General features: G+C 40.6%; 2 protein-coding genes across 6 annotated transcripts; one reads left to right on the top strand and one right to left on the bottom strand.

Moving 5' to 3' along the window:
- The first annotated feature begins 4,566 nt into the window (after positions 1-4,566).
- Positions 4,567-17,167, top strand: LOC141763214 (E3 ubiquitin/ISG15 ligase TRIM25-like). Of its 5 annotated transcripts, none has more exons than XM_074627718.1 (10): positions 4,567-4,804; positions 5,329-5,964; positions 10,022-10,117; positions 10,280-10,513; positions 11,502-11,670; positions 11,763-11,789; positions 11,918-11,971; positions 13,370-13,573; positions 14,995-15,171; positions 16,468-17,167. In XM_074627718.1, the coding sequence occupies exons 2-10, from the start codon at positions 5,368-5,370 to the stop codon at positions 16,611-16,613; spliced, it is 1,704 nt and encodes a 567-aa protein (XP_074483819.1). In that variant the 5' UTR covers positions 4,567-4,804; positions 5,329-5,367; the 3' UTR covers positions 16,614-17,167. The 5 variants fall into 5 exon arrangements, with proteins under 5 accessions (XP_074483819.1, XP_074483811.1, XP_074483828.1 ...); XM_074627710.1 differs by having other exon boundaries at positions 4,568-4,827; XM_074627727.1 differs by having other exon boundaries at positions 4,572-4,936; positions 13,373-13,573.
- A 3,350-nt stretch (positions 17,168-20,517) lies between these two features.
- Positions 20,518-27,465, bottom strand: ddt (D-dopachrome tautomerase). Its single transcript, XM_074627753.1, has 3 exons — positions 27,257-27,465; positions 24,985-25,160; positions 20,518-22,190 (listed from the first exon to the last, which is right to left on the bottom strand). The coding sequence occupies exons 1-3, from the start codon at positions 27,362-27,364 to the stop codon at positions 22,118-22,120; spliced, it is 357 nt and encodes a 118-aa protein (XP_074483854.1). The 5' UTR covers positions 27,365-27,465; the 3' UTR covers positions 20,518-22,117.

Raw genomic sequence — 27,465 nt, 5'->3', positions numbered from 1 at the left:
TTTTGAACATTTAAGCATGTAAACATGTTCAGTATGAACCTGAAAGGAAGCATAATAGGTCCAATTTAAGGAACAGTCCAACTTTTTTGGGAAATGCCCTCTTTTGCTGTCTAACCTAGAGATGACATCGATATTGAAAAATGTGGTTTATGCAGAGTCAATCTGTTGAAAATGTTAAATAAATAATAAATTTGAGAAAAAATCTAACTGCTGTAAAAGAAAAAAAAAAGTGGCAGATAATTAATTAATAATTAAACCTTGAATATGCCAAAAGGCCATTTGTTGCACTTGATAGATATACAGTATATATATATATATATATATATATATATATACTATATATATATCCACCTTCAGATATTGACCGCAAAGACCACAGCTAGAAAATTTCTGCCCCAACACAGCTGACACAATTATATATATATATATATATATATATATATATATATATATATACAGACGTAGGCAAAGTTGTTGGTAACGTTCCGTTAAAGAGAGAAAAGCCCACAATGGTCACTGAAATAACTTGAAACTGACAAAAGTAATAATAAATAAAAATTTACTGAAAATGAACTAATGAAAATCAGATATTGTTTTTGAATTGTGGTTCAACAGAATCATTTTAAAAAACGAAAAATGATGGTACCCCTAGAAAAGATGTAAAATAGTTTGACCATAGGGACATGTTAAACTAAGGTGTGTCCTGTAATTAGCATCACAGGTATCTTCAAACTTGTAATCAGTCAGTCTGCCTATTTAAAGGGTGAAAAGTAGTCACTGTGCTGTTTGGCATCATGGTGTGTACCACACTGAACATGGACCACAGAAAGCTAAGGAGAGAGTTGTCTCAGGAGATCAGAAAGAACATTATAGACCTTCATGTTAAAGGTAAAGGCTATAAGACCATCTCCAAGCAGCTTGACGTTCCTGTGACTACAGCTGCACATATTATTCAGAAGTTTAAGGTCCATGGGACTGTAGCCTACCTCCCTGGATGTGGCCGCAAGAGGAAAATTGATGACATATTGAAGAGACGGATAATACGAATGGTAACCAAAGAGCCCAGAACAACTTCCAAAGAGATTAGAGGTGAACTCCAAGGTCAAGGTACATCAGTGTCAGATCGCACCATCTGTCACTGTTTGAGCCAAAGTGGACTTAATGGAAGACAACCGAGGAGGACACCAAATCATAAAAAAGCGAGACTGGAATTTTCCAAAATGCATATTGACAAGCCACAAAGCTTCTGGGAGAATGTCCTTTGGACAGATGAGACAAAACTGGAGCTTTTTGGCAAGTCACATCAGCTCTATGTTCACAGACGCAAAAATGAAGCATCCAAAGAAAAGAACACTGTACCTAATGTGAAACATGGAGGAGGCTCGGTTATGTTATGGGGCTGCTTTGTTGCATCTGGCACAGGGTGTCTTGAATCTGTGCAGGGTGCAATGAAATCTCAAGACTATCAAGGCATTCTGGAGCGAAATGTGCTGCCCAGTGTCAGAAAGCTTGGTCTCATTTGCAGGTCATGGGTCCTCCAACAGGATAATGACCCAAAACACAGCTAAAAACACCCAAGAATGGCTAAGAACAAAACATTGGACTATTCTGAAGTGGCCTTCTATGAGCCCTGATCTAAATCCTATTGAACATCTGTGGAAGGAGCTGAAACATGCAGTCTGGAGAAGGCACCCTTCAAACCTGAGACAGCTGGAGCAGTTTGCTCAAGAGGAGTGGGCCAACATACCTGTTGACAGGTGCAGAAGTCTCATTGAGAGTTACAGAAATCACTTGATTGCAGTGATTGCCTCAAAAGGTTGTGCAACAAAATATTAAGTTAATATTACCATCATTTTTGTCTAGGCCAGTTTCATTAGTTTGTTTTTTTAAATGATTCTGCTGAACCATAATTCAAAAACAATATCTGATTTTCATTAGTTAATTTTCAGTGAATTTTTATTTATTATTACTTTTGTCAGTTTCAAGTTATTTCAGTGACCATTGTGGGTTTTTCTTTCTTTAACGGAAGGTTACCAACAACTTTGCCTACGTCTGTATATATATATATATATATATATATATATATAATTGTGGCAATATATATATATATATATATATAAATGTATATATATATATATAAATGTGTATATATATATATATATATAAATGTATATATATATATATATATATATAAATGTATATATATATATATGTGTATATATATATATATATGTATATATATATATATATATATATAAATGTATATATATATATATGTATATATATATATGTATATATATATATATGTATATATATATATATATATATATATATATAAATGTTATCAATAAGACATTTAAATTGACTTGAATGTACACACACATCCACATGGAACACTACTGAGGTCACTGAGGAACACACCTCACAACAAAATTGACCTGAATAACTGAATTAAAATCCCCAAACTATAGGTAGCCATAGTTTGTTTTATTACGTTCCAGACACCTTTAGTTCACCTTCCACCTTTAGTTCACCTTCCACCTTCAGATGTTGACCGCAAAGACCACAGCTAGAAAATGTCTGTCCCAACACAGCTGACACAATCATATATATATAATTGTGTCAATTATATATATATATATGTATATATATATACATATATATATATTTATATGATTGTGTCAATTATATATATATGATGTTATATATAACACTTATCAAAACGTGTGCACATTATGTGCTCTACGAGGCGGATATGAAAATAATAAAGGACAGAATCTAATGCCAGACACACGCACATTTCCAAACAAATATAAATAAACCCCAACATGGTCTGAAAACTACAAGTAGCCTACAGATCTGATCTAACAGGAAGTCACTTTTTCTGTGACTTCCTGTAAATTCAATGAAGGCTGCGTCTACTCTCCAGGCGAGGCGCAGTTCAGCAGGAGCCTGCTGACGGTGACGGTGACGGGACTGGACAGCAGAGACACGGGGACTGGACCAGCAGAGACATTGTGAGACACTGTGAGTGGACCAGCAGAGTCAGGACACAGAGGAACATGATACTGTCAGGATATAGTGACCGTTTTATAAAGATAGCTTTTTTTAATCCTATTTTCTCTATATTTGCTCTATTTCCTCAAATGTTTTCAGAAACACATTTCAATGAACTGTTTTTGTGAAATAAGAGAAGAAAGTTTCCAAACGAGCCGCCATACTGTTTCCGGTTTGAAAGCTGGGAGCAGCAGCCCACGGAAGGAAAGCGTTTGTCCAATCAGGTGCCAAGTGTGCTGTTTCTAGTGGCAGCCCACCAAGTGTCCAATGCTGGGAAGCAGCGCGTGCCATCGTGATAAAAAATGCTCCAGTGGACATGTACCATCAGTCGAATCGCGCCGCCATGCTACCAGAATGAATTGCACGGCTGCTTACATAGACAATGAATGGGAAGCATGGAAAGGACGGAACCTGTGGACAGAGTCTGATCAGAGTCTGATGTTTTTAATAAGCTCTGTCATGAGAATGATGTTTTTAATAAACTCTGTTATGAGAATGATATTTTTAATAAGCTCTGTTATGAGAATGATGTTTTTAATAAACTGTTATGAGAATGATGTTTTTAATAAGCTCTGTTATGAGAATGATGTTTTTAATAAGCTCTGTTATGAGAATGATGTTTTTAATAAGCTGTTATGAGAATGATGTTTTTAATAAGCTGTTATGAGAATGATCTTTTTAATAAGCTGTTATGAGGATGATGTTTTTAATAAGCTGTTATGAGGATGATGTTTTTAATAAGCTGTTATGAGAATGATGTTTTTAATAAGCTGTTATGAGGATGATGTTTTTAATAAGCTGTTATGAGGATGAATATGTCAAAGTGAACTGGTCTCGCTGAATGTTCCGCCCTCAGCTCGTTCACACGGACAGTTTTATTCAACACAGCTGTTTTTCTTTTGCAAGGTCAAAGAGAGGAAGGAGTCAGAAGGAGATAAAGAAGAAGACATGCAGCAGAAACATCACGTGCCATAAGCTCATGAATATTAATATTGTGTAAACCATGAATAGGCTGGATCAGGGATAGCTCGGGGTTCAGACTTCGCGAACTGACCCATGCACTGTATGTTGTCAGGGACACGTAGATTGGATCCAGATATCTGTAAACTCTTTTATTTTACTTATGCAACATTGATTGTTCGGAATAAATTGTATTATTATGCTTTAACCCGTCTGTTTGGAAAATCTCTTTGTCATACAAGATTAACCAACACGTAACTGGGCCTTGACCTCTTGGAGGTAGAAGGCCAGTTCCTTCAGTAGACACACACGAGCGACCATGAGACGCCGACCTGCAATGATTTATACGTGGAAGAAGTTACAAACAGTCCTTTTAACAAACATATCTTGTGTGGTTGATAATAATTATCATAATAATGAAGGTTATTTATATATAACACTTATCAAAACGTGTGCTCATTATGTGCTCTACCAGGCGGATATGAAAATAATAAAGGACAGAATCTAATGCCAGACACACGCACATTTCCACACAGATTAACAAACAAATATAAATAAACCCCAACATGGTCTGAAAACTACAAGTAGCCTACAGATCTGATCTAACAGGAAGTCACTTTTTCTGTGACTTCCTGTAAATTCAGTGAAGGCTGCGTCTACTCTCCAGGCGAGGCGCAGTTCAGCAGGAGCCTGCTGACGGTGACGGTGACGGGACTGGACAGCAGAGACACGGGGACTGGACAGCAGAGACACGGGGACTGGACCAGCAGAGACACTGTGAGACACTGTGAGTGGACCAGCAGAGACACTGTGAGTGGACCAGCAGACACACTGTGAGACACTGTGAGTGGACCAGCTGTCTCTCTACTCCTCAGCGGGACAGAGCGGGTGAAACTAAAGCAGAACGTCATCAGTTGGAGTGAGTTCGCCTGCGGTATTGTGGGAGATTAACCTGCCTCTATTTGTTCTTTTCGAGTTACCTGTTCATGTTTTAATAAGCTCTGTTATGAGAATGATGTTTTTAATAAGCTGTTATGAGGATGATGTTTTTAATAAGCTGTTATGAGGATGAATATGTCAAAGTGAACTGGTCTCGCTGAATGTTCCGCCCTCAGCTCGTTCACACGGACAGTTTTATTCAACACAGCTTTTGCTGACAAAATACGCCAAACTACAGGAAAGCCGTCGACATTAAGAATCAAAATGTTGCTTTGGGAATTACTCAAAACCATAGACTGCATCGAAATGACTAACATGATCTTTACTTTCGTTTTCATGCACTTGAAGTTAAGTTTCGTTTCTCCCTCGCAGCCTCACCTGACCTCACCTGACGTCACCTGACGTGTCCTGATGGCGGAAATGGACGAGGGTCATTTTTCTCTGTTGAGTCTGGAGGATGAGCTGACCTGCAGCATTTGTCTGAGTCCCTTTAGCTGTCCGGTGACCATCCCCTGCGGACACAACTTCTGCCAGGACTGCCTCCTCGCCACCTGGAAGGACTCCTACAGCTGTCCTCAGTGTCGGACCCACTTCGCCACCAAACCAGAGCTGAAGAAAAACACGGTCCTCAGCACCGTCGTGGAGACCTTCAACCTGAGGACGAACCAAAGCGAGCCCGGCCCGATGGTAGAGGAGAGCAGAGCGGAGAAAGAGGACGTCATACATTGTGATACGTGTATGGAAGCAGAAGCGTCCCAGACCTGCCTCACCTGCATGGCCTCTTTCTGTGAGGAGCACCTGCGGCCTCACCGGGACAACCCCACATTTCGTCTCCATCAGCTGAGTGAGCCTGTCGGCGACCTGTCGGAGCGGATCTGCCCGGACCACCACAAGCTGATGGAGCTCTTCTGCAGCCAACATGGCCGCCCAATCTGCAGCCTCTGCCTCCAGCTAGTCCACAAAGGATGCTCCTTCATCACCCCCGAGGAGCAGAGGAACCTGAAAGAGGTGTGTGTGTGTGTGTGTGTGTGTGTGTGAGAGAGTCAGTTTTCACTTGACAGGAGTCTCACTACAGTCTGGATATGAGCTACACTGCGCTAATTGGTCTCGCTGCGCTGATTTGACATTGTGAGAGATATGCTTGTTCCCTTTCTTGCAGAGACCGAGACAAGAAGATTGATACCTCTCATGACTATAAAAGTCACCGTAAATAGGAGCCAGCAGCCGGTTAGCTTAGCTTGACATTAAGACCAGAAACATGAGGACCAGCCAGCCTGGCTCTGTTCGTAGGTACAATAACCTGTTCATTAGTGAGCGTGGAGGTGCTGATAGGCAAATATTGTTACCTTTGGACGGAGCCAGGCTGGCTGTTTCTCCCTGTTTCCTGTCTTTGTTGGCTGCTGGCTCCTGCTACACACTACAGACATACAGTATCAATCTTCCCATCTAACTCTCTCTAACATACATTTATAAGTTAACTTATACATACAGACAATGCAAGAGAGAAATCAATGAATGTCTGAGTCATTCTCAGACTATTACACTAGACTGTTGTTATAAATACGCTTTAGTAACATTCAAGGATGATTATTTCCATTCTGCAACACAGGGTTGCACAACATAATGCAGTTGTAGCCTAGTCCATTTATGCTACAAATGACAAAACAAAGAAAAGGCTGTGGTGCATAGTGTAGTGCAACTTTGAATATGTTTGAGCAACAAGCATCATTGATGTAAACACAAAGTCTTGCGCTCTGTCCCGTCAAGGGCAGTTTGATCCGGGATGCCACGATGGAGCCAGGTCTCTGTAAAGAGGGTGACACTTGGTTCTGCTGTTTTAAGAGTAAGCTGCAGGAATAACACAAATGGTGTACATGCAATATAAAAAGCACTGTTTGCATTGTGCTCTAAGCCAGTGGTTCTCAATGTTTTAAGTGTCAAGAACCCCTAATTGAGGGGGACTTCAGGGACCTCCATCTGAAAAGATTTTGTTTTTTAGATATGAATAAGACCAGAATTATATAGGCGTCAACTATAGTAGAGGAGATAACAGTGGAGGAAGTGAAACCATCAGAATAGTCACTCTTGTGACTCTTACTGATATTTGGCTCACTTCTATATTGAATTAAACAGTGAAAATAAACTATTCCTTCTTATTTTGGGGACCCCCTGGAACTCCCTCAAGGACCCATCGGGGTCCCCGGACCCCTGGTTGAGAACCACTGTTCTAGGCCTTCCATTGAGGCTGTGGTGAGCAAGTGAGCAGGGTCATACCAAACATTACATAATAGAGCGCTACAGGTATGACCTATTTTTATAGGCCAACCAGGAAGTCAGCATCGCCCTGGTTCCCTCCACAAAAAGCCAACAGGATTGTTCCAATGGGTTTTGGATTATTGCAGAAGATAAGCTCTGTGGCTAACACAGTTTTATGATACTTAAACACATAGGCAAAATTGTTGGTACCCTTCCATTAAAGAAAGAAAAACCCACAATGGTCACTGAAATAACTTGAAACTGACAAAAGTAATAATAAATAAAAATTCACTGAAAATTAACTAATGAAAATCAGCTATTGTTTTTGAATTGTGGTTCAACAGAATCATTTTAAAAAACAAACTAATGAAACTGGCCTGGACAAAAATGATGGTACCCCTAGAAAAGATGTAAAATAATTTGACCATAGGGACATCTAAGGTGTGTCCTGTAAATAGCATCACAGGTGTCTTCAAACTTGTAATCAGTCAGTCTGCCTATTTAAAGGGTGAAAAGTAGTCACTGTGCTGTTTGGTATCATGGTGTGTACCACACTGAACATGGACCACAGAAAGCTAAGGAGAGAGTTGTCTCGGGAGGTTAGAAGGACAATTATAGACCTTCATGTTAAAGGTAAAGGCTATAAGACCATCTCCAAGCAGCTTGATGTTCCTGTGACTACAGTTGCACATATTATTCAGAAGTTTAAGGTCCACGGGACTGTAGCCAACCTCCCTGGACGTGGCCACAAGAGGAAAATTTATGACATATTGAAGAGACGGATAATACGAATGGTAACCAAAGAGCCCAGAACAACTTCCAAAGAGATTAGAGGTGAACTCCAAGGTCAAGGTACATCAGTGTCAGATTGCACCATCCGTCACTGTTTGAGCCAAAGTGGACTTAATGGAAGACGACCAAGGAGGACGCAAATCATAAAAAAGCGAGACTGGAATTTGCCAAAATGCATATTGACAAGCCACAAAGCTTCTGGGAGAATGTCCTTTGGAAAGATGAGACAAAACTGGAGCTTTTTGGCAAGTCACATCAGCTCTATGTTCACAGACGCAAAAATGAAGCATACAAAGAAAAGAACACTGTACCTAATGTGAAACATGGAGGAGGCTCAGTTATGTTCTGGGGCTGCTTTGCTGCATCTGGCACAGGGTGTCTTGAATCTGTGCAGGGTGCAATGAAATCTGAACACAATCAAGGCATTCTGGAGCGAAATGTGCTGCCCAGTGTCAGAAAGCTTGGTCTCAGTCGCAGGTCATGGGTCCTCAAACAGGATAATGACCCAAAACACAGCTAAAAACACCCAAGAATGGCTAAGAACAAAACATTGGACTATTCTGAAGTGGCCTTCTATGAGCCCTGATCTAAATCCTATTGAACATCTGTGGAAGGAGCTGAAACATGCAGTCTGGAGAAGGCACCCTTCAAACCTGAGACAGCTGGAGCAGTTTGCTCACGAGGAGTGGGCCAACATACCTGTCGACAGGTGCAGAAGTCTCATTGAGAGTTACAGAAATCACTTGATTGCAGTGATTGCCTCGAAAGGTTGTACAACTAAATATTAAGTTAAGGGTACCATCATTTTTGTCCAGGCCAGTTTCATTAGTTTGTTTTTTAAAATGATTCTGTTGAACCACAATTCAAAAACAATAGCTGATTTTCATTAGTTAATTTTCAGTGAATTTTTATTTATTATTACTTTTGTCAGTTTCAAGTTATTTCAGTGACCATTGTGGGTTTTTCTTTCTTTAACGGAAGGGTACCAACCAGTGGCGGCTGGTGGATTTTTTTTTGGGTAGGGCCAATCAATTTCAACAAACATCCTAGTACGATTCAATGTAAAAAAAGGTGTCAAAAACGCATTACTACTTTGCAGTTACATTTTTATCATTTATTCCAACACTGACATAAGGACATCTTATTCATACAATTCAGTATGTTAATATAACATATGACAGATCATTTATAAAGGAACTTTGCTCTTCTGTCCTTCTGAGTGGCAAACCTCTCAATGACCTTCTTTCCAGTCCTTCTCTCAAACGGGTCTTGGAGGAGAGATTTGATCGAGTTAGGGTTGAGTCTTGCAAGAGTAGCGCTACCAGTGCTTGGCTGTTACACTGTCATGCCGTTAAAATGGGCTGTGAGAGAAGAGAAGTGGAGAGAAGCGAGAGACGAGAAGACAAGATCACGCGAGAACTGACATGAGCCCTGACGAGAACAGAGAGAGACACACGTGAACGTGCGCACGCACACCATGGGCCAAATCTTTTTGGCCCTCCCGGAAGTCTTTTTTACGGCGCTGATTGGATGAATTGTATGTCATTCATGCTTGTAATCATATATCTTTAATCAGTGATTGGCTGTACTGCTTATTAGACCCGCCTTCCTTGGGCCAAATCCATTTGGCCCCAGAAAGTGCACGTGCAGCAGAGCAGCTGAGAGGTGCACTAGCAGAGAGTTCAAGGAGGAAAGCAGATATTTGGCGCAGTTATCCTATTTTACAAATATTACGGGTATATTCCATAGGTCAAAAACACACATATTGACAATTTTTATAATTTTTAGAATTTTTATAATTAATAATTTTATAATTTTTTTTTTTTTTTTTTTTTTTTGGTGGCTCAAGGTGGGTGGGGCCAGGCCCCGTGGCCCTCTATTGGCCGGCCGCCACTGGTACCAACAATTTTGCCTACGTGTGTACATGTTTTGTTAACTCATTTTCAGGTTTTCGGACTCCTTCCTAGCTCTCTGTTCTCGGTGTACTGAATGTGTGTTCCTACATCTGTCTTTGTAGTTTGACCTCAGAGAGAAGTTGGCTTTGCTGGACGGGAAGATTGAGAAGACCGAGACTGTAATGTTTCAAATGAATGACACACAGAGCAAACTGAAGGTAATCTTTATCTGATACATTTCTCGTTTTTCACAAGAACAGGAAACAAATTAATAAGTGATTCATTTGCTAAGGAAACTGTGATGGCAATTACATCATGTCAGTTTGTCTATTTACTCGTTCCTGTATTTATTTATGGCTCGTCTCGTGGTCCACGCCTAGGACGCAGCAACCAACACGAAGACAGCATTGGCAGCTGTGTTTCAGCAGATGCGGGATATGTTGGCCCAAGAAGAACGCAAGGCCCAATATGAGGTGGACCTCGAGCTGGAGATTGGCCAGACGAAACTTCAGGACCTCATGAAGAGGTTAACTGAGAATACTGAGAGGATGACAAAAGCCAGAGAAGACATCAATAATCTGCTGAGTCAGTCCCAAACCCTGGCCTTTCTACAGGTGGGATGAACAAATGGAGGGAAACTGAGGTTTAGCTTAAAGACAAATGAGACAGAACAGACTGTACTGAGAGAGATCACAATTCAAATGGGAAAGTGGTCTCAGTATTTTATACACTTGGAATATTCTCATGTTTTTTAAAGGGCCCCTCTTCATGCATACCTGAGACAGGTATACATAACTGAGACAGGTATGCATGTTTCAGCCATCTCAATTTGTATTAAAGTGAATCTGTTGAATTTTCACCAGAGCTGCAGCAATTTGTTGATTAGTAGATCAACAGAGAATGAATCAACGACTATTGTGATAATTGATCAATCATTTTAGTCATTTTTTAAAGCACAGAACGCAGAACATTTGCTGGTTCCAGCTGCTCACATGTGAGACCTGGATGCTTTTCTTTGTGATGTATGACAGTGAATTAAATATCTTGGTCTTGGGTTGTTGTTTGAAATAAACAAGCAGTTTGAATACGTCAGCGTGGGCGGTCAGATAATGTGAAAGGTATTTTTCACTATTTTATGACATTTTAGTAACAAATCCATTATTGAGAAAATGAGATGTCAGTGAGTCAATAATTTAATTGCAGCTCTAATTTGAACATTTTTGACTTTGGCCCCAGTGGCACTGGCAAAAAAATGAGAACAATGCATGCTGCTACACCCCACACCTTTTTCATTTATTTATAGATAAATAAAGATATATCTTTTATAAATAAAGATATATCTTTATTTAGAATGTTTTAACCTTATGTGTTTATTGATTTTTTATTTTATTTTTATATCTTTATTTAGTTCGAAGAGACATAACAGGTGTGGCATGAAACAGACATTGGGTAACATGACGGGTGACAGTAACAGCAAAGTACTAATCTGGGGTTGGCCCTTTGATTTGGAGGGTGTGTGTGTGCTACGCCCTACACCTAATACAGCCATGTCTTGCACACACATCCTATTAATAAGTATTTTTCCCCCTTTGTTCCTCACAGGTTTCACTTGACTTGCCTCGGGCTATAAAGTTTGACCCTCACACGCCTCGAATCAACCTGGACTCCAAGAAGGTGACAGCAACACAGGCCTTTTCTGCTGCCCTGAAGGAGCACCTGACAGAGATCCTTAAACAGCCCGTTGAGGCCAGACTACCGATACTTAAACCAGGTGAATGTGCAGGTACATTTTTAGTGGGAGATTTTACATTTGGACATGTTTTATGAAATTATAATGAAGCCAATCTTCAAATTTTGTTGCAGAACTCAACACTGGCATTGTTGCATCTGGTGAGTTTGTGTCATGGGACATACTGGAGATTAGACCAAATGCTGACTTTATTGTTTCTCTGTTTTGTGGTGGTGAGCTAACTGTTTAACATTATGATGTTGTAATGCAGTCCATTTACCATCCACAGATGAAAAAGCAGCTCCTGTCTGTTCTGGAAGTACTGGATCTCAGCCAGAATCTGGTATGTTCATGTCTGTGAAGATATTATCTAAATACAGGAGAACACATACCTACAATAAGGGCTGGGCCATATGGCTGAAATCTTCTATCCCAATACAGGTCACATCTTCATTTATATCATGATGTAGCATGTTATCTAGTTATTCCATAAATAAATAGTAGGGCTGTCAATCGATTCAAATATTTAATCCAAATTAATTTCATGATTGTCAATAGTTAATCGAAAATTAATCGCACATTTTTTATCTGTTCTAAATGTACCTTAAAGGGAGATTTGTCAAGTATTTAATACTCTTATCAACAGGGGAATGGACAAATATGCTGCTTTATGCAAATGTATGTATATATTTATTATTGGAAATCAATTAACACAAAACAATGACAGATATTGATCCAGAAACCCTCACAGGTACTGCATTTAGCATAAAACAATATGCTCCAATCATAACATGGCAAACTGCAGCCCAACTCGCCAAAATTTAGTGTAAGTTTGGAGCGTTATTTATTTTAGTATGACATGATTGGTACCAATGGATTCCTTATGTTTTCTAGTTACATATGATAGATAGATAGATAGATAGATAAATATGATAGATAGATAGATAGATACTGTATATAGTAACTTTATTGATCCTGAGGGAAATTGAAGTTTCCAGCATCATAGTTCCATAGTGCAAACTTATTAGTAAAAAGATACAAGTTAGTAGTACAAAGTACAAAGTATAAAAAATATACCAGATATAAAACTACCAGGAGATGAAGAAAACTGTTAAAACTGAATATCGTGCAGGGTAACAACTGAGATACGGGACTATTAAAATGTGGATATGTTACAGGAAGTGATATAGTGCTGGATAATAAAATATAGGAGATATATAGTAGAGACCAGAGGTAGAGTTTTTAAAAATAGACTATAGTGCAGAATAAAGCTGTATATTGTTTGTAGAATACAGTAAAACCAGTCTATAAAGGTGCAGAGTAGAGCTGTTGGTGGTGTGCAGAGTTAAAAAGTCTATAAAGTGCACTGTGTGCATTAACTGTCCTCCTTTGTCCCCCCATTTTCAACATTGCCATAGAAATGATATAGAAATATACATAAAGTAGACGATATACATCGTCATATTGCCCAGCCCTACCTACATTATAATAAAATATCTGCCCATGTGTATGATAAACATACACATAAGTCTGCACACGTCGTAGCTTTGAATAAACAGAAACAAGATGCTATATTTGTGGATCTTTGCTAGTCAATTTGTGTGTGTATTGTGCGTACTGAATCTCTGAAGTTTGGATCAAATAATTTGATGATCATTTTGTAACACACGACTCTTCACAATGTGATAAAACACTTATGGGTGCACAGAATGTCTTCTCATATTACATTGTCTTGTTTCAGAAGTACCAAAGCCTCCAGAGGAGAAAATACAGCCCAGGTCCCACAGTCCAGCTCGTCCACCCATCCAGACGTACTTCCAGACAGTTTCTGTACCTTTTCATTCTTCTATGGGACCACCAGACGGCTGGACTCCCCCCCAGTATGCACAGGGCCAGCCACCAGGCTCTTATAGGTGGCCAGCATTTACGCCAGGACAAAAGACAAGTAAGTCAGATATAAACATACAATCATACACACAATATCAAGTTGTTGTATTGATCATGACAGTATACATCAGACCGGCACATACGGGTACTTCACAAAAAGTCAAGGCCACGCCCTCAATTGGGGGAAAGAAGACTGAAGGACCCGAAGACTGCGATGCAATTTGATGCATGTTTGGATTGTAATTTTGGAGAAAAGTAAAAAGTAAAGTTCATATGCATTCATCTCTTGTTAACCAAACGTTTGTTTTATACACATGTCTAATAATTATTTTGCGATCTTGCCTGAAGTTCAGCGCTCACGATACCTTAATAAATGAAGGTTGTTGCCGGATATTGCTTATCCAGACTTCTCTACATATCTGACTGAATCCCGTTAGGCTAAGTGTTGTCTGTAACTAACCAACGTGTTAATAACCAACTGTTTGATCTATAGGCTGGAGACGACAGTCTGATGCTGCTATAACGTTAATGTATGACTGTATCACTGCAGCAGCCTCACACTCAAGCTAACGTTAGCTAGCCATGCTAGTGACTGTCACCAGCATCATTTAGCCATTTAGCACACTGACAGTGAATATTCACGTATCGTATGAGCCTCAGATCTCAGTGTGAAAGCCTCGTTAACCTGCTACACAACAGCTGTTCATCATTTCCTCTCCTGTGACAGCGAGTTTCTTTCCCCCAAAAGGGAGCGCAGCCTCGGAGAGGACGCCATGCTGGTCTGGTCTATAGCCTGGAGCCATAAAGCCATGCTGGTCTGGTCTATAGCTTGGAGCCATAAAGCCATGCTGGTCTGGTCTATAGCTTGGAGCCATAAAGCCATGCTGGTCTGGTCTATAGCCTGGAGCCATAAAGCCATGCTGGTCTGGTCTATGGCTTAGAGCCATAAAGCCATGCTGGTCTGGTCTATAGCTTGGAGCCATAAAGCCATTCTGGTCTGGTCTATAGCTTGGAGCCATAAAACTCCTCTATTATATCTTTTTTAGGACACGGCAGGGGAATAAATTGGAGTTCAACATTTTTTGATTTATTGTTGGTGCAACCAGCTACACAGCAACCAACTACTCTTCAGCATAGCGTTATTACTGTTAGCGGTTAGTTTAAAGTAGAAGTGTGACATGTTTCACCTTCTTCTGTTCACTCTGTTACCGTCTATGAGGGACTCGGGATTGGTTTCCCCCAAAAGGGGGCGTGGTCATGCGAGCCTACTCTTGATGACATATTGCCGGTCTGATGTATGCAGTGGGGGACTGAGATGAAACAATGGGCTGATTTGTGCAACACATAGAATACACCAATCTTCACTGTAATTATATCACTTTTATGCCAAAACTAATCAGAATAATTTGAAAGATGCTGTAATCACATAAAAAGTCTACATATAATTTAATTTAATATGCATTCTATGATTTATCCAAGGGGATAAATTGATTCAACTACCGAAAGGCCAATCAAGCGGCCGACCATGTCAAGGGAAAACTGAGAGAACGGAAACAACAGGAAAAAAGAAGAAAATCGTCTGCAAGCCGGTTCATAAAGCGGTCCCGAACAACGTTGGAGAAGCGTGCAACAGGAGCCACACAGTCAAAAGCAAAGGTAAAGGAGAGGTACATTTTGTAATGAAAAGTACATTTTCACAGACACCATACAGTAATGGGTACAAAATGGGCCCATGACTGCTAATCTACCATAAAGGTACATATTAGTTTCTATTAGTTTTAAGTACAAATTTGCACCCTTTCAGCCTGACCTGGAGTTAAAGTTACTGAAGTCAGTTAATGTAGCGCACTTACTGAAGGGTTCAGTATTCTTGAAATGAACCAGGTCATTTGGCATGTCTAAAGTGTTTATACCGCTTGCCTACATTGGACATTCTGGTCTTATAGTTTTAAAGGTGCAAATGGTCGGGGTACAGGAACTGCCTCCTGTCAGATTAATTTAGCTCGTATAACATTTTATAATATGGTAAATTTTAGCATTAAGGTCCAAGTTAACATCTAGAAAACGTTATGGGGAAACGTTAAAGCAACCTTCTTGGAACATTCAACTAACGTTCTCAGAACGTTCTGGGAACGTAACAATAACATGAGTTTTACGTCAGAAAAACTGTCCGTTTTAACATCTAAGGTACGTTATGCAGGAACGTTATATACGTTCCTAGAACCCAAAACAAATGTTTCCAGAATGTTTTGGGAACCAAATTTTGCAGATTTAAGGTATCTTGTCATGAACAGAATGTTTGATAAGTGGAAATGATTAGCTGGTGGCAAAAAAAGCGCATCATATAAATCTATATTCTGGATTGGAGCCGTGTTCTTCATTTGTACAAGCATCTGTGAAATGTAATCCGGTGGGTTTGTACATGAGTTTTTTAATTGAAATGCTATAGCTCCAGATATGTGGGAAGGGTTAGTTTGAGGTGCGGTTGTTCTGACTTGCGTCATGAGTTAAGCTTGCCAAGTAATTACCATGTGTCACAGGTGTAGCACCTGCTTGTCTGCAGCCTTCCCCAGTAGGCCTGTCACCATAATTACGTTATCAACTTATCGTACGATACAGTATACGAACATGACCTCGACCATTTTTGCTGACCTCGATATTGCCCGTTGCTGTTTACATGCATGTTTGTTTACATAAGAATGTCACCAATAAGCTCTGGCAAACCTTGAAGGCTTTTTTGCATTTGTAATTGTGGCTTCCAGAGCAGCTACAGAAATCATTAATTTTTCAGTAATAACTACAAGTTCGGATGTTCACACTGTTGTACTTGACAGAATTCTGTTCAATTTTAGCATATGTGATTTCAGAAAATTCCAATCGGTTTGGCAATTGGCACGACTGTCACACTATGGGCAAACTACTAGAGAAACCTGTTTGTATACTTTATTTCAGAACCAGACAAAAGGTCGCCCAAGGCTCCAGGAGGAAATAAGTCAAGTGCGAAAGGATCTGATTCCACTAAGAGAGACAAACCCAGAAGCCATCCTCCATCAGAGAAATCAACTAGACCCCATCCACGGCCTGATAAGAAGAAGTAAGCACAGCAGTGTTTTGCTTCTGCAGTCCTGATACAACGAGGCACTGTGAGACTTGTGCATCATACAAACGGAGCTTATTGGTCAATCACATGATAGGGAGTGGTTAAGTGCTTAAATAAACAGCATACACGCACATACACAAAGCCAGCCAGGGTGCTTATTTGCATTACTTTAAATATAGTAGCGACTTCATGAGTAGCTAAGAAGTGACTTCATGACCTTCTTTAATGACAAAATCCTAACTATTAGAAACTAAATTAATCACCTCCTACCCTCAACTGGTACCGATTTATCCTCAAACTTAGGAACCTTAGAAACAGCTGTACAACCTGATATACACTCACCGGCCACTTTATTAGGCACACCTGTTCATTTGCTTGTTAACACAAATAGCTAATCAGCCAATCACATGGCAGCAACTCAATGTATTTAGGCATCTAGAGGTGGTGAAGACGCTTGCTGAAGTTCCAACCAAGCATCAGAATGGGGAAGAAAGGGGATTTAAATGACTTTGAACGTGGCATGGTTGTTGGTGCCAGACGGGCTTGTCTGAGTTTTGATTCAAAAAAGTTTTGATTTTTGATTCAAAAAAGCGTCTTGAGATAACTTCTGTTGTGATTTGACGCTATACAAAAATAAATTGATTTGATTTGATTTGATTTGAGTATTTCAAAAACTGCTGATCTACTTGGATTTTCACGCACAACTATCTCTAGGGTTTACAGAGAATGGTCCGAAAAAGAGAAAATATCCAGTGAGCGGCAGTTGTGTGGACAAAAATGCCTTGTTGATGTCAGAGGTCAGAGGAGAATGGGCAGAGTGGTTGGAGATGATAGAAAGGCAACAGTAACTCAAATAACCACTCGTTACAACCAAGGTATGCAGAATACCATCTCTGAACGCACAACACGTCCAACCTTGAAGCAGATGGGCTACAGCAGCAGTAGACCACCCGGTACTAGCACCGGCCACTTTATTAGGTACACCTTCTACCTAATAAAGTGGCCGGTGAGTGTATATTTAGACTGCTTTTCTCCCATCGACCTCCACAAACTGACTTCACTGATCTCTTCATCTAAATCATCTACCTGTCTCCTAGACCCTATTCCAACTAGACTGCTTAAAGAAGTTTTACCTTTAGTTAGCACCTCTTTACTGGATATGATCAATGTGTCTTTACTAACAGGCTATGTACCACAGTCCTTTAAAGTAGCTGTAATTAAACCTCTTCTTAAAAAGCCCACTCTTGATCCAGAGGTCCTAGCCTACTATAGACCTCTATCTAACCTTCCCTTTACCTCCAAAATACTCGAGAAAGCAGTTGCCAGTCAGCTGTGTGACTTTCTACAGAACAATCATTTATTTGAAGATTATCAGTCAGGATTTAGAGTGCACCATAGCACAGAGACAGCACTAGTGAAAATTAAAAATGACCTTCTAATGGCATCGGACAAAGGACTTGTCTCTGTACTTGTCTTATTAGATCTTAGTGCTGCTTTCGACACCATTGACCATCACATCCTATTACAGAGACTGGAACATTTAATTGGCATTAAAGGAACTGCACTAAGTGGGTTTAAGTCCTATTTATCAGATCGATCTCAGTTTGTACATGTTAACGATGAGTCCTCCATGCACGCCAAAGTTAGTCACGGAGTTCCACAGGGTTCTGTGCTTTGACCAATTCTATTTACCTTATATATGCTTCCCTTAGGCAATGTTGTTAGAAAACACTCCATAAACTCTCACTGTTATGCAGATGATACCCAATTATATCTATCGATCAAACCAGATGAAACCAACCAGTTAAAGGGACTGTTTGTAAGAATCATAAATGCTTGTTAACAGCGACACCTGTGGCCGTGAAGTCAATGAAAGTCAGCGTCGGGCTTGTGCTCGCTCTACATAGACATGAACGAGCATTGCTCAAAACAGTGAGGCGACACACGTCAGCTAAAAGCACAATATCACTCTATATTTCAGCTGCTTGGCAGTAATGTTAGCTGACCAGACGAAGGTCTCTCCATGAATCAATGCTGATCCTAGTGTTGGCTTTTCCTGCCTCAGCCTCCCGACCGCGGCCGGAGGGAACAGGGGAGACACCGGAGATTTGGTCAGAGACGATAACGTTTCTCGCTGCGGAGCCCCGTCACTTCACAAGACACGGGAAACCTCTGTTGGTCTGGAGGAGCTGCAGCAGTTATTTCTGCACAAACGTCCACTGAACATTCACTAGATATTCTCAGAGCTACGAATTCTTCTGCAGTGTCTAGTGTGCGCGCATGCACGTGAAGTGGAGCGAGCTGAGTGAAGGCAAGCAGGCAGAGGAGCAGAGTACAGCAGAGACTCCGCTCCTGGAGACCAGAGCTCAGTCTCCCCCGCGTCCTCCGACCGCGGCCAACACTGTTCAACAGACGGGCTACACTAGATACAACCAAGAGGTTTTGCTGCTACCGTGTAGTTTGTGTTGGAGTCTGAGTCTGAACAGCATAGCCACATGCGAGCGCGCATGGGACACCGACCCGCAATGATTTATACGTGTAAGCAGTTACAAACAGTCCCTTTAACTAAACTTCAAGCATGCCTTAAGGACATAAAAACCTGGATGGCCTGCAATTTTCTGATGTTAAACTCAGACAAGACTGAAGTTATTGTACTTGATCGCGAACGCCTCCGAAACAAATGATCTAATGATATAAATTAGTTACTCTAGATGGCATTGCCCTGGCCTCCAGCACCACCGTAAGGAATCTGGGAGTTATCTTCGATCAGGATATGTCCTTTAACTCCCACATAAAACAAACTTCAAGGACTGCCTTCATTCATCTACGTAACATTGTGAAGATCAGACACATCCTGTCTCAAAACCATGCAGAAAAATGAGTCCGTACATTTGTTACTTCTAGACTAGATTCCTGCAACTCCTTATTATCAGGGTGCTCCAATAAGTCTCTGAAAACTCTCCAGTTAATCCAGAATCAGGAATTAATCATTTACAAATAATATGGTAAGAACATTGTAACACCATGGAAACAAACAAGGCTTCCTTTTACTTTCTACTACACTAGAGGAAAACTGTTCCTGCAGGGGTTGTTACCATGTAAGTATTGATGTAGTCTGAAGTTTCAACTTGAATTAAAACAATTATATAGTTTCTATGGTAAATCTAATAAACCCATTATAATTGGGTGTAGCCATCAACAATAACAATACAAGAAAAAGTAATTTATTGGAAAGTACTATCTTAATTTCTAGAAAGTACATCATTGAACTTGGTCTGTTAGATCAAACAGGCTCATTCACATGCAGAAACATTAATTAGGTGTTTTGCATGGACCATTTATGGTTGAAAGTGGGCGTGTAGAGGGCGGAATATGAGGCGGATCCACGTGCGCACATTTCCAGGTGGAGTGTGATTTATAAAGGGAACATTGCGTGCAGGTGTGCGTACGCACGGTTTATAAATCAGATTTTTTTTGGCGTACGCCATTTTCGGCTTTTGTGCGCACGTACATTTTTAGTATGGATCCTACGCACTGTTTTATAAATGAGACCCCTGGTACTTACAGCCCGGACACTCCAGGAACGTCAGGAGCGCGTGGCGGCTGCGTTACCTGTTGTTTTTTATTTCGGCGTCCCTGTTAACAGTATAGAGCAGCCACACTACCCGCGTGAGACGCGCGTCTCAGCTGCGTCTCTTCTAGAGAATAGAGGTCTCGCCTATTTTTGACGCGTGCTGCGCGCGTCTCACAGCAACAACAGACAGTGAAGGTGATCTATTGACAGTATATTAACATCATATCAGCTACATAATACAGTTTCAATGTCTATCAGTAGAATATGTTACGGAGATGAAAAAAAGTAAAGACTTATTTTTAAATTAACAATGGTCAGAATTCCTTCATTTGTTAACACAAGGCTTTTATTCTGAAATATGAGCAGTCAGTGCTGTGGAACTTGCAGTGACTTGGAGAGCTCCATGGATGAATATAGTACGGAGTTTTAATTGTGGATTATTACTATTATTTACAAATTACCATACGTTTCTTAACCTTTCTCAGTCTAAAATAAATATAAATGATATTTATAATGAAATTAAATGGCCATTAGATTCAGCAACAAACACACGGGGATTACATCTCATTCTTCTGTCCCCAGTCAGAGTTTCCTCTTACTGCTGCTAGAGAGAACAGGGAGTTGGGGATTTGTCAGACAGGAATTCAGTAAAAGTAGTAGTAGTAGTATGAAAGTAGCAGTTGTAGTAGTTGAAGTACTCTCTGGCCTCCAGCAGTGAAACATTGAACCGATGATCAGACCTGATAGTGTAGAGCACTGAGTGGAAGGTGACTGACAGCTTTTAGAACTCCTGCTGATTGTCTATACAGTAGAAATGAGGGGTTATGTAACATTGTATTAAACATGTTTTCAAACAAAGAAAATATCATAAAAATATGACGATTGATTATTTTATGGCTCTGTGAATAAATTGTTTTTGGGGTATTCATCCATGTATCCATGATGCCAGTAACGTCAAATCAAATGAATACCAATCCTGTAAGTGAATCACATGTTCATGTTTGTCCTGCATAACCATTTATAAACCAGTGTTTTACCACAACCATCTGCTGTTGAGGTTGTGTTTTTGATTGTCAAAAATTGTCAAGTGGCACTAAAGTCTGCAGAAAAACATCTACATGGATTCAAAAAACAAGAGACACATATCAGACGACAGTACCCAAGGGTCAGAGGTCAAATGACATGTGTGAACTGAGATTTTTAACAGACATCTGCATATTAAAATGCTTTGTGTAGAAAACTTATTTTTTTAACAAATGCAGCAACAGTTCCTTCTTACACTCCAAATCTAATTGAATGATTTCAACTTACTTTTAATTGAAGTCAAAAGAATACAAAAATATGTTGAATTTATATTCATGGCGTTTCAAATAATATATTATTATATATTATATAAGGATTAGCTGAATGCCACTATTCAAATGAACCTGCTTTTGGGAATAAAGAACAAAATAATATGTAATATTCTAATACAGGGAATATATTCAAATGCCAGTCTATTTCTCACCAACTTGCTATCAACAAAAAGAAAGTTAATCCAAAACTGACGAGGACAAATTGAGTGAAAAACAGGTTTTGGTGTTGTTGGCTACCTTCAAACTGACATTTAGTCTAGCGTTAATGGCCGTTAGTTGAATGGCTGGATGTGATTAAACAGGGAGTCCCAAGTCTCGGTACAATACTCTTTTTCAGTCAGATGTAACACAAGTGATTTCAGGAATGGCAACAACAGCAACGTGTCTTTTAATCATTAAAAATAGATGTTATTAAGATCATGTTCACAGACATATAAAACATGGGCCAGACAGTGTACCATCATGAAAATACAGCACCTGTCTTTACTTCAGTGTGATCAGTTCATACTGATCTATTGTGTGTTCTTCTCCTTCTATGAATGACACTGTGAGATGTATCAGACACAACGTCTTTCACAAGAAGCTCATGACGGTTCCCTTCTTCCCGACCTGGTGAGGCTGCACCGCGTGGAACTGAATAACAATCCTGTGAATCAGAACAAAGCTGTCAATCATCTACCTAGTGCATTCATTCATTCATTTGTATGTCCCTCAGCTGCTGTGTGCTCTTTCAAGGATTAAGGAATGCTTCTCTCAGTCTGAAGAATTGATTCATCACTTCCTGTGATAGCAGAATTTCTTTTGGAGAAGCAGAGTGAATCTGTAGTGTCTTGGATGCTAATGTGTGTTGTAGTTGTGACTAACACCGTGTCCTAACTGGATGCGAGCATCTGACTATCGCGCCGCATCGCGCTGCATCGCGCTGCATCGCGCTGCATCGCGCTGCATCGTGCCGCATCGGACGCTCTCTGTCCACACTGAAGGCATTAAATAAGCACTTCTGTCCTACGTCATGTAAACAGACCACGTACATATCAGCTGTGTGCTCCGTATCAGACTGGAGACGTAACCACTTAACGATGGGTTAGTAGTACTTGTTATGTACGTTTGTAGCCTCCTTTTTAAACAGAAAACACATGTTTTTATATTGTGATATTTACTGGAAATGACATACAATATAAACCGTTGTGCAGCTTGCTCTTGCAAGTGACACAGACAGGTGCCGAGATACGGTAAACAGGGAGTTAAACAACAGATTCATCTAACACTATCACTGATTTCTTCATGAGCACAGTTTAAGTTAATAAAGACTTAATGTGGAGTGAGATGTTTCACTCACCAGTTGTCATCTTTGCTCAGCCTGCTGTGGTGTAACATTAGTGTATTCCACAATACTGAACAAAATAATCTAAACGGGTAGAAGAAGTCAGTGATGTTTTTCTTACCCTCCTACTTTACTAGGGGCGACTGTGGCTCAGAGGTAGAGCAGGTCGTCCACCAATCGAAAGGTTGGTGGTTCGATCCCCGGCTGCTCCTGTCTCATGTCGTAGTGTAACACGCTTTGAGTGGTCGGAAGACTAGAAAAGCGCTACACAGTATAAATGCAAGTCCATTTACTCTCTTGGTCGTTGTGTTTTAATACACCTGATTTATAAGCCTACTTTGTCTCAGTTAGTTTTCTATTGAACCGGATTAAAAAAATCACAAACGTTTAACGGGAGCGGATCAAAACAAGGCTTCGTACTGAAATACTGTAGTGACGGCTCATATTTCCCATAGTTGTCTCTTTTGTGCGGTGTGTTTGTGCTTTGTTTTAACCAGTAGTGAGGTGGCTGTTACATTTCTTGACACCAGGTAGCTGGTAATATAACTGCGAGTGTCAGTGCTTGTGCTCAGAGTTGTAATAATCAAGTTAATATCCTAATCTACATCCAAGACAACTGACCCGGTTTCTTCCCGCTGTCGGCGGCTTCGACAGCTCATTTTATCTAAACTAATCAGCCGTTCCTCTCAACGCGAGCGACAGGAAAAATAGGAGCAGGGCGTCTAACGATAGTTCAGCTCAAAACGTTGCGTCGCTCGCGGCCAGTTAATAGAAAACAATGGAATCAAGCTGATTTTGTCGCTGACGCTTGCTCGCGCCGCATCCAGTCAGGACATGGTGTGAGACAGTCCTGTCTACAAACAAAAAGAATGATAAAAGACAACACATCCTGTACCTGGTGAATTTCATGTCTCCTATAGGAAGAAGTGTGTGAGATGTTCTGATGTCTTACTGTTAAATGGACAGATCAACCCAAGCTGGACATGAAGGCATAACCACAAAGATATTAGATAAGTGATTTTAGGACTAAAGTGTTAGCTGTACTATCAGGGCTGTAGGCTGAGCTCAGAGCTGTGTTTCTACTGGGATCCAACTTAGACCAGGGACATTTCAGACCAAATCACTATATCTGAACAGACCTGCTGTCATCACTGGATTCATGCACACAGTTGAGATCCAGTAAATTAGCACTGTGATTTGGCCTATTATTCAACTTCAGTAATACAACTGGAAACCATCTTGGCAGTGCTGACCTGAAGGAATCGAGAGTCCAAAGAGGAGGAAGCTATCGTCCACTCTGATCTAACCTCGCTCTGCTGGACTATAAACTGCAATCAGTCTTCAGACAGGACTGGATGGGAGGAATATGGTTTACGATACGGTTAGTGGGGAGACCCTCTAGGGTCCCTTATGACCTGCAAGGTGAGGGTGTCCGAGGCATCGGTAGTCTAGTTTTCAGTAGCTGTAGATGAGCTGTCTACCTAGTTATCAGTGAAAAAGCACAGTCCTTTAACAATGAGTGAACATCTCTATAGCCAAGGGGAATGCACACTAAAGCTTCTAAATGAACTAGCAGCGTCTCTTTAATCCAGTCTGTTGTGAAAAACACATTTAAGGATCCATTCAATTTAAGTTACTTTTAAATTTAATGATTATATCGCCAGAGAATTTTCCCTCAAATGCTTCCAGACAGTCAGAATGTCTGTCTAGAGTTAGCTAGCTGTAGTGCTAGCTCAGCTACATAGTGTCTGTCATGTGACCCTCGACTTGCAGGTCGTAGCACTCCCTCCAGTCTCCTCTTCTTAAGGGAAGGTTGTGAACCATGTCTTTTAGTAATTAGTTAGTTCATTATGTACTCAAAGTGTATTCTAAATCTAATGTAGCTCTTATTATTTGACATGGGGACCTTTGTGATAGCACTCAGACTACTGAGGAGACCGCCCTGGTTAAAGTGAAGCTGCAGTGTATCATGCACACATGTCTCATTATTGACTTTTAAAAAACAAATCAATTTGTGTGAGGTGGTGAATGAAGGAAGTGTACAGGCCATGTTATTACTAAACAGCTGTGAACTACTCTCTGTACTACTGATGATGTGTGTGCAGGCAATGCTCACCTGTCTTCAGTCAGACTCAGTTCTCTGGTCAGGAACTCAAAGATCTTGGCACTGTGCTCCTTGTTCTTGTCCGCAGTGTCAGTCACACCGATAGCAGACACTGACAGCATCACACACGAAGAGCAAGAGCCCGCCATCAGCATCGGCAACCCGGGCTTCACCACCACATTCATCCTCTGAAAGACGACCACAAACAGTTAAATATGGATCAACATGACAGTGAGCCACAAAATACACAGTACGCACATTTCCCCACCACAAGGTCACAGTTCATTCTCCTGTGTGTCAAAGCCTGCCCAAGTGTCCTTGAGCAACACATTGAACTCTATGCCGACAGTGAGGGAGTGAATCCAGTTACTCAGAAAAGAACCAATGGTTATTAATCAAGTTGTTTTTTTAAGCAAAAAATGCCCAAAAATGATGTGGGTCCAACTTCTACATGTTGAATATTTGCTTACATGATAGTAGAGTGAATATCTTTAGGTTATCTGCAGCCCTTCTGTAAATATACGTGAGCTATATCACATACATGTACCATGTATCATGTGTGTAACGTCGTAGTAATGTCCCTGTACATGTTATAGGCCTGCACATCTGTCTTCAGGGACATATATTTAACAGATATTAATTACATATATTAATCAGTGATTGCTGTTGCTTTAGTGGCATATGGCAATTTGGACTGGTACTGTGCATCACTGCTGCTGCTGCTCTATTGGAATATGGCTCTTATTAAACCGTATGTCAGCCATGGTCCACAGATGCATACAGCCTGCCAGTGGCATATGACGATCCTTATCAACATATGCCACTGCTGACTATTGGTACGCCACTGCTGTATGGTTTATGCCATACTGTTATATGTGAGGGATAGTACCGATAACTTGTATGTTCCATGATTGTAATGGATGACAAGGGGTCAAAGAACTAGGCCACACAAAGTGGCGATTATCCTGTTTACACCATGCAGCTGTACCTCATACCCGCAGGCTACCAGCTCCACTGTAGCCAACAGAACTAGTTTAAAAGTCTGTTCGTTGATTTGGTCATCAAGAATTAATGCAATTATCAAACATGTTGCACATTCAGTTTGTGCGGTCTCATAGGGAACTATCTATTTCATCTTATTGGTTACACAAATAAGCCAAGCTCAATAGCTCTTTAGCTGAGCTAACTGTCGCTGTTCTTACCGGGAGCTTAATACTGGCCCATTCGTTTAGAACTGCACACAATAAAAACTTGGGTCATACAGTAGGTGTCCTGTTATACTGTCTGGTTACTAGAAATGAATGGATACGTTCCAGCCAATTAGAATCATGAATTCTCAGGGACCAGCGTACAGAGACAGAGCAACCATCATGTTTTTCCCAAATGATGTACAGATTTTTAGGCATTCTGTTATCTCAAATGGCTTAAAAATAGTGCTGATAGCTGCCATAAATGGATCAGGATGCCCCTGAACCCCCCAAGGTTTAGGCTGAGCCCCTCATGTTTACAATGTCTGGCTCCAGCCCTGAAGCTGTGCACGTGTTGGTGACAAATAAATGTAAGGCTACTTCTGTGTTAGCTATTAGAGCCGTTAGAAAAGTACAATGGTGTATAAGGGTCAGTAGGTAATAAAAATCATAATTACAGAGCCGGGGGAGGGGAGTAATATTCAGAGATAAAATTCAGAGATTCAAATCACAGTGACAGAGACAGTGAAAGGCACAGTGACAGTTAAAAGCGACAGTGTGTAACCATGGTAACGTTGTCTTCTCGACGATTGGTTCTTAGTGTCAGCTGTGCTGAAGTTGAAGACAGCCTTCATGTATTCACACATAGAAGTTGTCCGTCTCCTCTTTCCTGTAACTTCTATAATATTAGTATTTACTTGTGTTCATAAAAGAACACATTAAGATCATGAAAGAAAACGCGTATATGTATCTTTACTTTTACTTATGTAACTTTACTTTAGGAGCAACGACATTCAGACGGTGGCTGGCCTTACCACGCTGTTTCCACTCTAGTAGTTTTCAAAGTTTCTCATAAATGTACTACTTTAATCTCGTTAATCCTGATTGTTTTCTCCCCGGCTCTGGAATGACTGTTTGTTTTACCTTCAATGAGCCGTATATACACCGTCGTAGAAAAGCGTGTTACACAGAGACGGACATGTGAACACATTGACGTTCATGTGCACAATGGACTGCAGGACTAATGTAGTCCAGCTGGCATAGATGCAGGTCTGAACTGTACATGGACCGTTAACGTTAACGTTAAGGTGACTCACGTCCTCTGGTTTTCCCAGAGCAGCAGCAGCGCAGGAGCTCAGCTTCTTCAGGAAGTCCTCAGAGAAGGAGCTGGCCGGTAGATTACTCTGAACATCGATGAAAGGCATCTTAATGACGACTGGAATCAGTCTGTCGAACACTCTGCTCTGTTGGAGACGAGGACCAAAGACCAGAGACCAGAGACAGCGAGCGGAGCCTACCTCTTCCG

This window comes from Sebastes fasciatus, chromosome 3 (assembly GCF_043250625.1).
Source record: "Sebastes fasciatus isolate fSebFas1 chromosome 3, fSebFas1.pri, whole genome shotgun sequence".
Taxonomy (NCBI): domain Eukaryota; kingdom Metazoa; phylum Chordata; class Actinopteri; order Perciformes; family Sebastidae; genus Sebastes; species Sebastes fasciatus.
Note: the sequence above shows the minus strand (reverse complement) of the source record. Positions and strands in the feature narration are given on the sequence as shown.